We start from the raw sequence: 14,834 nt of genomic DNA, 5'->3' as shown, positions 1-14,834 counted from the left end.
AGTGTTTAAGCGTGTTGTCTAATAAAGATGACTCAGTTTGTAATAAAACCTAGTGTCTCTTCCTATTTGCCCTGTGATGCATGTCTCAAAGACGGTTGGAGCAGCGATGTAGGTAGCTGCAAGACTGATGGATGGTTTAAGATACTGTAGTAAAAGTAGTGTGCGTGTGTGTGTGACACTCACGTTTCCAGGTTGTCCCCCTCCAGGATGGTTTGGACAGGCAGGTAGCCCATGCGTGGATGTTTGGCAAAGTAGCGCTTAGTCCTGAACTTGTTCTTCAGTACCTTGGCAAAGTCCCTGACATCTTCCCCTGATGTAGTCTGGAAAGAGAGGGCACAAAGGTGGCTTTGTTCACAAAAATAACCCACACACACTTTATCTGCAGTTGTGTAAAAATACCAGGTTGAAACAAAATGAATAGCCGTGCAAAAAAAAAAAAAAAAAAAAAAAAGCTAAAGCTGCACAAAATTCTAATACTGATTTAAAATTTAAATGTCAACGTTATGAATGAACTGTGGAAGCTTCGAACTATTTGGTACAGCCCTAGCAGGAATATAAATATATTCATACCGGAGTGCAGTACTCGACCATGGGGTACTGCATCTTATGTCCCTTGGCAACGCGACCGGAGAAGAAGCAGCTTTGGCAAATGTCATAGTTGAAATGTTTCAGACTCCGATATCTGGGGAGAGAAAGAGAGAACGAAAGAGAGAGGTCAAGAAAGCAAAGAAAGAACATGAAAGGAGGAGGAGAGAAGAAACGTGGGAGTGAGAAAAAATAAATAAATTCAGATGGTGGAGAAGCAGTAATAGAAAAAGAAGGGAGAGAATCAATAAAAAAGGGAAATTTACAGCTATGTTTTCTCCAGGATAGGAGAAAACATTCTAACATTCTTTCAGCCCAGTACCTAAATGAGACATTCATTCACTGACCCTGGGACTCTTCATTAAAATGAATCACTGCTCCTGTCATGAAGGGGCACACCAACAATAGAGCAGACACACCATCCCTTTACGGGTCCCAACCTTTAAGTTGGACAAAAAGCCTCCTGGACTTCACCAGTATTTTAAGGGTTGAGGTTATAAATATGACTGTAGTTCCGTCAGTATAAATCATCAATTATTCATATGTACAAGTGGGCTGTTTTAATGCTAGATTAAGGATACAAATACGTTCACAAGCTTTTTCATAGCTGTCACTCTGGTGACAGAGAAATGTAATTTTGTATGTACATAAGAGAAGACTCAAAAAAGGAGAAAATTGGTGAACATACCAAATTCTCATGAATCCCCTACACGTGCTACTTAACGATGAATTTTGTTTGTAAGAGTGCTTCATGTATATAGAACAAACTCCCTGGTAACATCAATTTGGCGATTATCAATATAGCTTCTTTGAACAGATGCTGAAGCTTTTAAATAGTTGGTCATAATACATATTACTGTGTTGTGATAAAAAGAACAGCTTTGTGGAACCAACCAGGCAGCTAGTGAGCCATCTCGCTTTTTCATTTGTTGCTGTGTGTACACATGAAAATGTGTATGAAAAATCTTCTTCTCTTCTCCTACTGTTTGAATGAAGAAGAACACTACAGTGACAACAATGCTCACTCTTCTTGCAAAATGATCACGTTCAACCCTCATTACGATGGAAACTTAAAGATTTAGTGCTGCACCACAAAAGAGCATAATTCTCATTCACTTGGGCTTAATTGAAAATTAAATACATTTTGGGTTTTATTGCCCTGTATAAAGTGACATGACAAATATAATGCTTTACAGCAAAATGGCTCCAATTCTGCTGTCTTCTTTTGATTAGACATTCAGATGCGCTTATCAAAAGGTGGATTACATGTAGTATTGTTCCGATGGACTATGTCTCCGATGGACGTGATGCCTACCAGTACATTATTTAAGGCACATTTATACTGTAAAATGAAAAGTTGTTGTGCTCTATTGACCTGAATCCTATGATAGGACACTCCTTGCAGATGTTACACTTGGCCTGGTGCTTGGCAGTCTCAGCGGCGGCCACGCGGTGCAGGACGGGTAACCACACCATGGACTGAGGCTCCAGGCGCATCCAGTCCAGGAACATGGCGGCTTCCAGTTCTGGTTTGTTGTTGGCCTAGGAAGAAGATGAAGTTACGGTAAGCATGGTTTGCAAATGACACAAAACAATAACAACAGCTTTCGACATGACTGACTACAACTTTTTGTGTTTTAGTGAGAATGAAAACAAAACAAAAAACAGACTCCAGTAAATATTGTCAGCGGTAAAACGACCCTAAATTTTATGTGAAAAGTCCAGTTCAGTCAAAAAAAAACTGCCAAATTTGACAAAGACTCTATTACAAGGACTTTTCCTTACAATTACACCCTGCCATCCTTACCTCAATCATTAATCTTTTCTTGTGGTAAACAAATTCCATAAAACCAACAATGATAATTTCAAGTATTGTGTTTGTATCAAAGCCTGATATATGTTATTCTTCAATGTAATAAAGCAGTCTTTCTCAAACTATGGGAGCCATGCCTACTGGGCCGCGGGACCACCCCAAAAAATAGGCTACATAACCGCGCATGGGCTGCTGTGGGAACGCTGTATTAGAATCTGCACCGACAGGGAGGCACGTAGTGTCGTGGCTCTAATCAAAAGAGGTGTCTCCGTCTGTTCAGGAAACTCCATCGATATCGCCAGGTCATTTTTCTGTAGCGTCAGCCCCAAATGTAATTTTAAATGCAGGTAGTAGTGATGTTTACAGTCTATGGTTCAGGCTCAAACAATTGGAGCTCTGGAGAAGACCTGTGCGTTGCTTTGGGTCTACTTTTTCTGTAAAAAAAAAAGAAAGAAAAAAAGAGACGAGCAGCGTGGCTTCCGCAGTCGCAGCGCGGCTTCCGCAGTCGCAGCGCTCAGCTGTGTGCATGCTGCGGCAGAAACGTTGCGCTTGTGCCCCCTGTATTCCTGAGGTTTTCCACCTCTGATGAAGAGCAGCATACAGCTGCTTCCCTAAAACGGGCTTTTTCTTTCCGTCAGACGGTTCTGATATATTAGCAGAGCGGTAACGTAATGCCCAGCATTATAGGGCAGGTGAATTCTTTTTATATGTTTTTAATTGTCACCTGTGTTTTCCAGCATAAATTGATGTAGACAAAGGTACAAATAGGTATAATGCGGTAAATTAAGTGTTTAATTCTGGGGGAGACCCCCCCAGACCCTCCACATCATAGCTCTGCTCCCAAAATCTGGAAACAATATGCCTTTGGGTTGCCAGGCCAGCTGTGATTAGTCCAGATGTCTGTGCCTTCTCACCAGGTGGGTTGATGCTGACAAACTTTGGGTCACTATAGTGTTTCTTTAATCTCTGTGCTATCTATTATTATAATTGTAAATCACTTATTAAAGTTTTTTTTTCTTTTCCCGCAAAATTACGTAAGTGGGCCCCAGGGGATGAGGGCCAAACATTACTGGGCCTTGGCACAAAGAAGTTTGAGAAAGGCTGCCATAGAGCTCCATTGTCACAGTTACAACTGGGTGACATGTTCCTTCATTGCCATCAACAAGGTTATAATAGTTTGGAATCTTCATTTATTTTAAATTTTTATTTAGACTTTTCGATTTATTTTTAGTTTTTCAGAAAAGTTTAGTTTTAGTTTTTATATATTTAGTTTTACAGTAATTTGTTTTTATAAGGGCCAGGTACAATGCCTTAGAAGTATGTAGCTTCATATACAAAATATTTAAAATATATGAAATATTTATTAATAAATCATTTACTAAAGACATTTTTCACTGCTTCATGTAATAACACATGTAGTTTATTTTGACTCAGTATCACATACACCGTCCTGCTTCCACAAATGGTCCCTAGAGCACAGGGATGTTTATAATTAACTGTTTATCCGTTAACTGATTTATAAGAATTTTGACCGATTAATACTAACAGTTACAAAAAATTTAATTTTTTAAGTTATTAAAAAAGGTTTGTTACCAAATAGGCTATACAATCCCATTCTCAAATACAACTGATGGTTGCCCTCCCCCTCCCCCCTGACTTTTAAGATGACTTAAGTAGGCATTTGATGGCTACATAAATTATGTCATGCTAAAACACTAAGGGTAAAGCTAACAGTTCCCAGCCAAAAACTCAACAAGTCCCAGAGCCAGTTAGTACTAGTACTGCATTTATGATAGGAATGTTCAGTATGTTGCATTTTACTGCTGTAGATGTTTATGGTTGTGCTAATTTTAACTCCTTTATATACCATTTGGTAGTTTAATCTACATCATTGCACTATATTCTATAGGGTCATATGAATACATAAAAAAAAAAATTGAATTCAATATGTTGCTGTCCTGTGGGGACCACAAATTGTCTAAAAAGTCAACTTTTCAAAAGCTCAGAAAACAGCCCTGTTTTAAGCTTTGTGATAATAAAGAAAATTGACTCAATACATAAGGAACACTTCATCCTTCAGTTTATCAGAAACATTCAAATTCATTGCAGCTGGACATGCTAACATTTGCATTTTACGTTAGAGCCGACAAACACACTTTTGCTCTAGTACTTTTGATGTTGTAAATGCTAAAAAAAAAGACACCACCCTTTAAACTCTTTAAAAACTAACATCACTAAATTTCCCCTTTACTGTACTATCAAAAGATCCTGGTTCCAGTCTACAGTGTTCATTACAACAGAAAAATTCAGTAATTATGTCCTCTTGACCCCCCAAATCTGTGACGTTCCTTGATTCACCATGCTCCCAAACTATATGGCAATGTCACTACAAGTAGAAATATTTCTACTTCTTTGTCTGTCAAGCTAAAATGGATTGTCATGTTGCAGTTGAATCCAAAGCTTAACAGGACTGCCATACCTAGTTTATGGTTGCAAGGTACAGCATAGTTTCATCAGTGCTTAAACTGTTATTGCTAAAATTCGTCAATTTCTGGGGTTCAGGGTTTAAGCAAACAGCCAGTTTCCACAATATTCCCTTCGATGGACACAACTATGGTTTTTACTTTCAGAATACATTCGAGAAAAAGAGCTACATTTGGTTTTGAAAGTAGAGAGTTTTAACATGAAATGCTGGATCATCTCTTGGAGATTAGGGATAATCCAGTCAAACAGCAATTGCTGGATTTGCTGCTTGTCATTTTGGCTCAAACATTCAACCTTAAGAAAATACAAGGGGAATGTTGGTCCTTTCCTCTTCTTGCTTCTCTGTGCTGTCACACACTTTATGATTTAAACACCCATGTGCAGGTTGATATATGGTGTTCATTCTGTCCTATTTGTTTGTGAGATTTGTCCATGTTTCCCTTCTCTGCAGCTGTCAGAGATCATTTGTTTGATCCTGTACAGACTTTCATTCACACAAGACACTCATTCTCTGGTCCTGTTTACTGGAGTCTGTCATGCACTTGTTCTACCTCTTATTTGTATTATTCTTGGTTTTATCAATGTTTTGGCCTTTATTTTCTATAAATCTCTAAGCAACAATCCAGTTGTTTTCTGTAAATGAACCCGATATAGTCTGACGTTTAACATTCAGACACTCAGTGGGGCTGTGCTTATATGTTACCTTCATCTGGAGGGCCAAAGGCATCAGAGCAAATATACATGTGGGCTATTGCAGCATTTGACAGTCCTAGTAATCTATAACTCTAGAAAGAAACCAGACTGCTAACTCAAAACAACACACTTAGAAAGAAGCGTTTGTTTGTGTGTGTGTGTAAGAGTGTGTCACGTACAAACTGGAAGCAGCTGCGGACGGAAGGCTCGATGTTAGAGCCCCCGAAAGAGGCAACCTCGCCGAGCTGCCGGGGGATCTGGATGGAGTCGTGGAGGAGGAGGCCCAGGCGACGCTGGTCACAGAAACCTGTTGCGCTGGCAACCTGTCTGAACAAGACTGGAGGATGGAGAGGGAGGAGGAGAACAATGATAGGTTTACAAAGGGAAATATGACCTCTACACACATTAGACCGGCCGGTTATAACTCTGTATTCAACCCGTTTATGCTGGAGACATCCAATTACCAAGGCTCGTAAATCTGCAGCTTTATTCTTTAAATACATTGTGTTGCTATAGCTCATCAATCACGATGTGATGTTACCATTAATTACGTGAGATCCAGCATATTTTCCAGCAAATATTAATGGGATTAATGCAGTTATACAAACAGCTTCAACAAACTATAATGGTTTTAATTATTGATAATGTAGAAATTGATTGTTTAAAAAGCCACACCATCTGGCTGCAGATCTGTGGTGCTGTGTGTTCACATCCTGCCACTCTGCAATATTCAGACTACAAAATGATTTCCTGGAAAAGCAGATTAATGAGTCATTGTTTTCATGCTTCACTGTGATTGGGTCAAATGTTTCAGAGCAATGAGTGCAGTGATGTGACTGGCTAAGAGTCACATCATACACTCTTAGCCAGTCACATCACTGCACTCATTGCTCTGAAACATTTGACCCTGTGATTTGAATCCTTTAGATAAGTGCTGGTCTGTGTGTGTGTGTGTGTGTGTGTGTGTGTGTGTATTACTTACATCTGTATTTATCCTCCAGGTGAGCCTTGCAGAGCGAGATGATTCCAGTTTTAAATGACAGAGTCCGGATCTTTCCGGTGCGACCACTACCAACCAACAAAATGAGAGAGTCAGAGTATGTTAAATCTTAATGAAATAGTGGAAACTCTTCTGTTTTTGCAGCATGCTACACTTACGTGTCATAGACATTGAGCAGCCAGTTGAGGCACATGTCCACGCACAGCGGGACATTGACCAGGTGAGAGTGGCTCTGCTCCAGCTGCTGGTACAGGCTGGTCAGACAGGTGACCAGCTGGGAGATGTCCAGCAGCTGCTCGTTCTGCTTCAGACCATGTTGATCAAACACCTCACACGCCATTGGCATGCTCAGCAGGTCCACTACAGACAAAGATAGTGCAAGATTGTTAAATTGTAGAGATGGCCCGATACCACTTTTTTGCTTCCCGATACCGATTCCGATACCTGAACTTGCGTATCGGCCGATACCGAGTACCGATCCGATACCAGTGTGTCATATATTTTATTATGTTTTAACAGCTGTATACTACTATCCCTGTATGGATGTGATATGATTTCTATCTCTGTTGTCGGTCTGGCTCAGGTTAAACTCTTTGTGAAACATGAACAAATACAAACAATGAATGCCCTAGAACTGTCTTTTATTCTCCAGTTTGACAGTCAGTTATAACGGAAAAAGAACATAAATAAACTACTTTAATGTAGATTTTCTTTAGGGCTTTATTACGTGGTGCATAAACTCCAGTACTTCCCGATACCGATACCAGCGTTTTAGGCAGTATCGGAGCCGATACCGATACTGGTATTGGAACATCTCTATTAAATAGCAGACATACAGCTGAGTGTGTCCCACTGCCAAGCTTACACCATGCTTAAACTGGACCTGCTGGGTTTAAAGGGTCCTTGAGCCCAGTGCTGCTCAAGGACAGTAGTGAGAAGGCGGCCTTACTCCAGGGATCAACAGAAGTATCACATTATTCATCCTTATCATTCATGAAGTCCACTAAAGGACAGGCAGTTAAAACCTTAACATAATAAACTGGCAGAATTTAACAACACATGCCCACATTAAAACTCTTTTCCATCACAAACTGGAATTAAAGATTTGTTTCCAATATTACATAAAAGACTGGGTAGACTAAAACACTGTTCAAATATCCTGGCAATTGAATGAGTCAACTGAATGTAAAAAAACCCGGCTAAATGTGCAGTGTAGAAGTTTGCTGCAATTTATCACTTAATTATCTTTATAGTTTCTAGATTTTAGAGTCCAATTTCTTCAGTGGCTTTCTTTTCTATGTCCATATATACAAGGGAGCAAAGCATATAAATATGTAAAGAAGGAAACTCGGCCTCTGTTAAAAAAAAAAAAAAAAAAAAAAAAAAAGTGAGAAAAAGCATGGCAGCTAATAGCGGGCAGCCTGAATGATATATCTAAAAATATACATTTATGAACTACTGCTCTTAACTGAAAGCATTCAATAAGTCACTTGTCATTTACAAAAACGAACAGTTGTTCAACTTTGCATTAAAAGCAAGCAGTGGAAGTTAATATGACTTAGGTAATTTATATTTTAGCCCATGAGTGAGAGGGAGAAACAGAGTGAAAAAGATATTTATGCATCGTTATAGAAAATTGATCTTCATGGTAAATTTCCCGAGTAACATTATCTTCTGCTTACTTTTAAGGAAAAGAGTACAACTGTTAATTTGTGCAAATGATTAGTAGCCTAATCCTTGTATCCTTGTATATATTTAGGCTACTTACGCATTCAGTCAGTTTGCGATCATCTGCCACGCTTTCTCTTGCGGTTTCATTACAGCGGCCGGGTTTCTTTTTTTTTTATATACAAATAATGTGTTTCACGTTATCATGCTTCCATAAGAAGCTCCTGCTCACTCTGTGTGAAGTATGTACAATGCGTATTCTCTATTTTAGCATCAGTAAATCTGTGATCGACCTTGCGGTCTGTTAAGGAAAGCCGTGAACCCGTATCTATCCAAATTACTTCAGCCTGGCTCGACCTAGTCGCACCTCCTCTGCCTGGCTTGGCCTTCGTGAAACGCACCTAGCCAGGATGCACAGATTAGACTAGGTCAAGCCTTGCTTTACCGATAAAGCGAGGCTTGACCTAGTCTAATCTGGATTTCATTATCCTGGATTTATAAATTCTGCTTTTGTGAAACAGCCCCCAGAACTAGTGTTTTGAACTTGAATCTGTCATTGTACAGTAGGCTCCCGATTATTTTCTAAAGCAAGATGATCTTGTTTCATTCTCCTACTCGGCATTTCATTAATTGCAGATGCAGCAGTAAACAAGGAATTAGGCTACTCTATTGATTTAGGACCAGTGGAGTGGAGGAGATCTGTGAGGTATTGTGGTGAGAGTCCATGGAGAGATTTGTAGGTGAGCAGGAAGATCTTGTAGGTGATGCATGACTTGACTGGCAACCAGTGGAGCTGTTGGAGGATGGGAGTGATATGCTGCCAGGGCTTGGTGTGGGTTAGAACCCTGGCAGCAGAGTTCTGGACATACTGGAGTCTGCTAAGGGCATTGGTGGGCAGTGAAGACAGGACACCATTGCAGTAGTCCAGACAGGAGGTGATGAAGGCATGGATGAGTTTGTCAGTTACTGAATTTGTGAAGGCCGGAGTCTTGAAATGTTTCGGAGGTGGTAGAAGGTGGACTTAGTGATGTTTTTGATGTGGGACCGGAAGGAGAGAGTTGAGTCCAGGATGATGCCCAGGTTGCGCACCTCAGGAGATGGGGAAATGGAGCAGCCATCCACAACCAGAGCCAGGTCTCCAATTTTCCTGAGCAGTGGTGCAGGGGCCACCACCGTGAGTTCTGTCTTATTACTGTTGAGTTTGAGTAGGTTTGTGGTCATCCATGATGTGAGTTCCTGCAGTCAGTTGACAATTTCTGTGGGTGGGAGCTGGGAGGTGGGGTTTGTGCTGATATAAAGTTGAGTGTTATCAGCGTAGCAGTGGAAGTTGAGTCCATGTTTACGGACCTAGGGGTAGCATGTAGATGGTGAACAGCAGACGACCAAGCACAGAGCCCTGGGGCATGCCATGGTTGGCAGGTGCTGGATTAGAGTTGGAGCAATTTAGGGTGATGAATTGTTTCTGGTCAGTGAGGTAGGACCGGAACCAGGACAGTGCTGTGCCACTGAGGCTGATGAGCTCAGAGAGGCAGTGGCGAAGGATGGTATGGGAAACGTTATCAAAAGCTGCAGAAAGGTCAAGGAGGATTAGGATGGTGATGAGACCATTGTTGGCAGCAAGCAGGAGGTCATTAGTGATTTTGATGAGGGCGGTCTCAGTGCTATGGTGGGTTCTGGAACCAGATTGGAGGGGTTCGAAGAGCTCATGGTGGGACATGTGATGTTGAAGCTGGGCAGCCACTGCTCTTTCCAGGATTTTACAATCAGATTAATTATCAAGATGTGCAACAGTAGCACTTGTAAATCAACTCACATTAATGTCTTAACACAGTTGCAGCATTAGCAGTCATTACATTAATAAACACACATCTATATATCTCTGGCCAGAAACCTCAAGCCTCTTACTTATCATCTGTTAGTCCATAGATTTCCACGGTAAAACAGAATGAAGCTAATCATTCGTCAATGTTTAACTAGCAGTTCCCCCCAGGGGCAGTGGAGGGGAAACCGTTCCAGTCGACTGTTTAAGAAAAGCAGTGTTTGTATTGTTGGATTTTATTCTAGAGAAATATTGTTACTCTTCTGCGGATTTGAACACTGGTGCATGTTCTTCAGGATTCACGATGCTCCCCGGGTACCGAAAATAATCCACTTTGTCCAGAAATGGAGCTATTTCACACAAGCGCTTGGCGTGCATCCTTCAGCAACTCACGTTGCAGCGGAACACAAGGGTTTTTGGGCGCTCAGGAGTTGGGGGGAACTCCGGGACGTCAAGGACGTTTGATGGCCGTTGTCGGCAGCAGAAGATCTCCCAGCTACCCAGAATTATCTTCCCGACTTCACGACTAGTTAATTACAGCAAAGTGAAGACTTTGCTGTAATCTTAACTAGTCGTGTGTGTTTTTGTGTATGTGTTTTTCGGCTTAATTTAGCTAACTGTAAAGACAGCTAAAGGAGGCCAGGAGGAGATTTTTGGCACGAACACTGGTAGTGCTAACGGAGATGTAGCTAAGGTTATGTATGGCCGCTGGGTCTGATATGGTCTGTTTCCCAATGCTTCATTAAGCTGCCGTTAGCGTCGTTAGCACCCGGCACCAGAGTTAAGTGCTGGCCAGGTTCGGATTGCTGTAATGATAGTGGCTGGCTGGTTGACTGGGGGCTAACCAGCCAGTCAACCCAGGCTGACTCAATAAAATATAGCCCAAATAGCTAGAGGAGTTATCACCTGGACAATAGCTCACTGAGATCAGCATTTGCCTTTGGACCTAAAGATTGCGATTTCAAAGCTCAACGGTCACAGTGTCACATCTTATACAAAATCAGCCATTGTGCTTTGGATACCTTCCCTGTGAGTTTATAATGCACAGCCCCCACCATCGCTGCGGAGCAGCTATAATTGCTTTTGGAATTGTTTTGGTTTGTATAATCATTTTCAGTTTCTGCGGTAGTGCACCTGAATGGAATTTCCCTGATTGAGGACATAGACTGACACGTTACGCCACCAATGAACTGGTCAAGGGTCTGGGGGACTAATCATGGAAAAGGAAATGGAGTTGTGGGCGGTGCATGGAGGAAGGAAATCCACGGGAGAAAGACAGGTTAGCAGAGTTGAGCGTGTTGATCAAAAGTGAGCAGACGAGAAACACAATGGTGAGAAGGAGAAAGAGAAGGAAAAGGAGATGGCTAGAATGAGGAATACACTGACGGAAAACCGGGACTAGCAGGACAAAGCAAACCCGCTGATCGGATACTGCTGCCATAGCCGGCCACTGGGAAGGTGGCGATGGCTGGAGAGAGCCGCTGGACCCCAGATAAGCGTGCCATGACTGGAAGTGTTGGACGCATGGGGGATATGGAGCAGCTGAAGAGTTAAGTGTTAAGGGCCGCTGGACACCAGTCAAGCTTGCCATGACGGGAAGTGTCGTACGCCTACTTGACTTCCGAAGTCAAGTGTTTCACTGATACAAAGCGTCTTATCACATGGTCAGTGGGGTTCTTGTACAGTCTGCCGCCAGTGTCTTCTCCTCGTGTTGTTGCCGAAGAGGAAGCAGTGGAGCCGTTAAAAGAAGACTGGTGGGAACGAGGGTTCACTCGCTTTTTTGTTTAATTTTGGGAAAAAATGGTTGAACTTTTTAACATTGAAACACAGTTTTATGGGGATTTTATCATTTTTAATAGGTTTAATTTTTAAATAGTTACTTTTCCTGTGATAAAATAAATGATATTATCACAACCTGTCTCCATCTTGTTCCCTTGGATTGCCATGCCACTAGAAGCCTGGCACCCTGGCGACAGAAATTCCAGGTATCCCCTCAAATACTGAGCAATTTCTACTCTACTACATCATCGAGAGCGTTCTGACGGGGAACATCACTGCCTGGTATGGGTGGTTTGATCGTCTGAAAACACACAATAGGTGTTGCCCTACCCTTCCTAAAGGATATTGACACCAAGTGTTGCAAAAACAAAGGGGATAGGAAAATCATTAAAGATCAAGACCACCCAGGTAAAAGCCTTTTCTCTGCTAAAACCAAATAGATGGGTTTTGCTGTTGTTTTTAATAAACAGCCCCCCTTTCAGTCTAGGGTTGCACGATATTGATATAAAAACTTTTTTCCTGCAATATATATTGTGATATGAAAAAAGATGTCATAAATAGTTCTACTTGGAAATAATAAATCATTCTCAACTACTGGGGTGATTTTGTAGGGAAGATCACTCAGGTAGATTGAGACCCGCCCTGGTAAATAATATCTGAATGACATTATTTTCTTCCAATCAAAGATGTATTTTTTTTTTTTACAGCGCACACAGACAAGTGGCCTCCAGCCCCTCCCCCTCTTGAAGTATCTTGCTGCGTGCATGACAGCGTCAACACTTCACTTCAGGCTCAGAGGCTATCATTAGTAGTTTGCTGCTAGTGCCGTGGGATTAACAGTACTAATAAACCGTCTAAACGCTGTGGCAACACCGCTGTATCTGTATCATCTTTGAGTCTGATTTGTTTAATATGCAAATAGTTATTTCTTTCTAAATCATCTGTTAATGTTATGTAGTCATTGTTTTCAATAAATAGTTCATAAAACTTCGTTTGACTAGTTTATTACTGAACCCAGCCATCACGCACATCCTGCACCGCCCACCACCACAAGTAAATTCTCAACCTGTGGGAGTTTTTTCATGTAAACAATTTCTTTGTGAGAGCTGCTCACAATTATCTCCAAGACTTTGTGTCTACTGAACTGAACAACAAACAGCGCAAAAGACCAGACTATAATTGCATTGGGTGGCAGCATTAAAATATATTTTCTAAAAATACATGGCAAAATAGCACAGTTTACACTGCTAAGAGTACATCAGCTTTGTGTGGGTTCAAGCTGTTAGATAAGCTACCTGGCTGTGTACGGTTTGTGGAGGCTGCAAATGTGTGTGTCCTTGCTGCTATAGAGATGGAAACTGATGGCCCATCAGCACAAACAAAAGGATACAGATGCTCTAGGACGTGGGGTTTGATGGTTATAGTACCCCTAAAGTGTCTTGCGGTGCTAGTGTTGAGAAGTTTTGTTTATACATTATGCACTTTATTTTTTATAACTGTATCAGTGCTATAATTTTTTCATCCTCTCTCTCCTTTTACATTAAAGTGTATTTTTGTTATTTTCTTATACTGCATAAACTGTTAAAATATGGATATTCAAGGATTCTATGTCTTGCTTTATGATTGAAATATTTATATAATGTCTTGTTGTATCCAAAATAAATGAGAATTCCAAAAAAGACGATATTGATATTTATATACCATTATTAAATAAGTAGAAGAAAGTGATAGAAAGTGATAGAAAAAAAGAAATGCCCACCAAGTCTCGGAATAATGTAAGCAAAGTGGTTAAGGAAACAAAAATAAAAATTCACAGGCGCGCTTCCTTCAACAGTGTTAATCACAGATCTGTTAATTTTTATTTTTAGAAAGCCCCCTTAACATAAATAGTGCTTCTGTGCTATAAAGCTGCAGCCAGCTATACGCCCTAAAACATATCACACACATAACAGCTCGTAGGTGGCTCACACTCTTTAGCTCCACTGGCAAGGGTTGAGAAGGATGAGTAAACACACATATGGACAACCACACAGACTGTCACAGCAGCAACAACGCTAGGAGTAGAGAGAAGAAAAAGAGGAGGAAAAAAGAATACACAAAGCAGAAAGTGAAGAAGAGACGATGGAGAAGAAGAATGCGGTGGCAAATGAGGTGAATTTAAAAAAAAGAGACGGAGTTGAAAGAAAAGAAAGAACAAAGGAGGAGTGTAGTAGTGCAGGAACACAGTAAGAGAAACACTCATGAGAAGTGTGTACTTGAAGCAAAAGACAAAAACCCTATGTGACACATATTCAGGAGAGGTACAGTATATACATGTAAACTATATTTAGACAGAGTACTTACAGCAGAGAGCTTTCTGCAGGCGCCTGAGCTTCATGGCTGTTCGGTAGGCCGAGAATCGCACATTGTTCAGGTCGGCTAAAGAACGAGAAAAAAGAACAAAGACAAAACAGAGTTAGAGATGAAGAGAAAGGAGATGGTGGACTCAACCTAAGCTCACAGCCTTATAATTTATTTATTTCATCTCGTCATTCAACGGATCATGAAGTGATTCCTCATCTTGTATCACAGCAATTTATGACTTTATAATAACATGAGATAAACCTTTATTGATCCCCAGAAGGGAAAAACAGCAATGAGAAGACATGGGTCGGACACAGAGAATTAGCATCTTACCCAGAGACTGGTAGAGCTCGGCCATCTTGGGATGGTCCCAGCATGTTGTCTGGGTTTGGTGGCTGGAAAGGAACAAAAAGAGACAGAATGATCAGATGCTGAGTTGAGCAAACAGATCATCAGCCTAAGGCTAAGGCTGGAGCTAAGGCGTAATATTTAAGGCTTAATATTTTCATGACCATTTAGGGGACTAAATATTACGCTAAGCTACATGCTAACGCAAGCCTTCCAACATGCTTGCAATGACAATGCTAATATGCTGATGTTAAGCAAGTTTAATGCTTTTCCATGTTAACCCTGTGCGATATAAGCCAAAT

General features: G+C 41.0%; 1 protein-coding gene across 8 annotated transcripts in view; it reads right to left on the bottom strand.

The window, feature by feature from the left end:
* dmd (dystrophin) overlaps nucleotides 1-14,834 on the bottom strand; it is a 416,019-nt gene that overhangs the window by 28,534 nt on the left and 372,651 nt on the right. For all 8 annotated transcript variants that reach the window (XM_028571814.1, XM_028571815.1, XM_028571816.1 and 5 more), the window contains 8 exons: nucleotides 14,518-14,579; nucleotides 14,185-14,259; nucleotides 6,734-6,935; nucleotides 6,558-6,643; nucleotides 5,755-5,912; nucleotides 1,961-2,127; nucleotides 571-682; nucleotides 184-320 (listed from right to left, as the gene is read on the bottom strand). In XM_028571814.1, coding sequence (XP_028427615.1) covers nucleotides 184-320; nucleotides 571-682; nucleotides 1,961-2,127; nucleotides 5,755-5,912; nucleotides 6,558-6,643; nucleotides 6,734-6,935; nucleotides 14,185-14,259; nucleotides 14,518-14,579 — 999 coding nt within the window. The remainder of the gene's footprint in view (nucleotides 1-183; nucleotides 321-570; nucleotides 683-1,960; nucleotides 2,128-5,754; nucleotides 5,913-6,557; nucleotides 6,644-6,733; nucleotides 6,936-14,184; nucleotides 14,260-14,517; nucleotides 14,580-14,834) is intronic.

Source organism: Perca flavescens, chromosome 24 (assembly GCF_004354835.1).
Source record: "Perca flavescens isolate YP-PL-M2 chromosome 24, PFLA_1.0, whole genome shotgun sequence".
Taxonomy (NCBI): Eukaryota; Metazoa; Chordata; class Actinopteri; order Perciformes; family Percidae; genus Perca; species Perca flavescens.
This window is presented reverse-complemented; position numbering and strand designations above follow the sequence as displayed.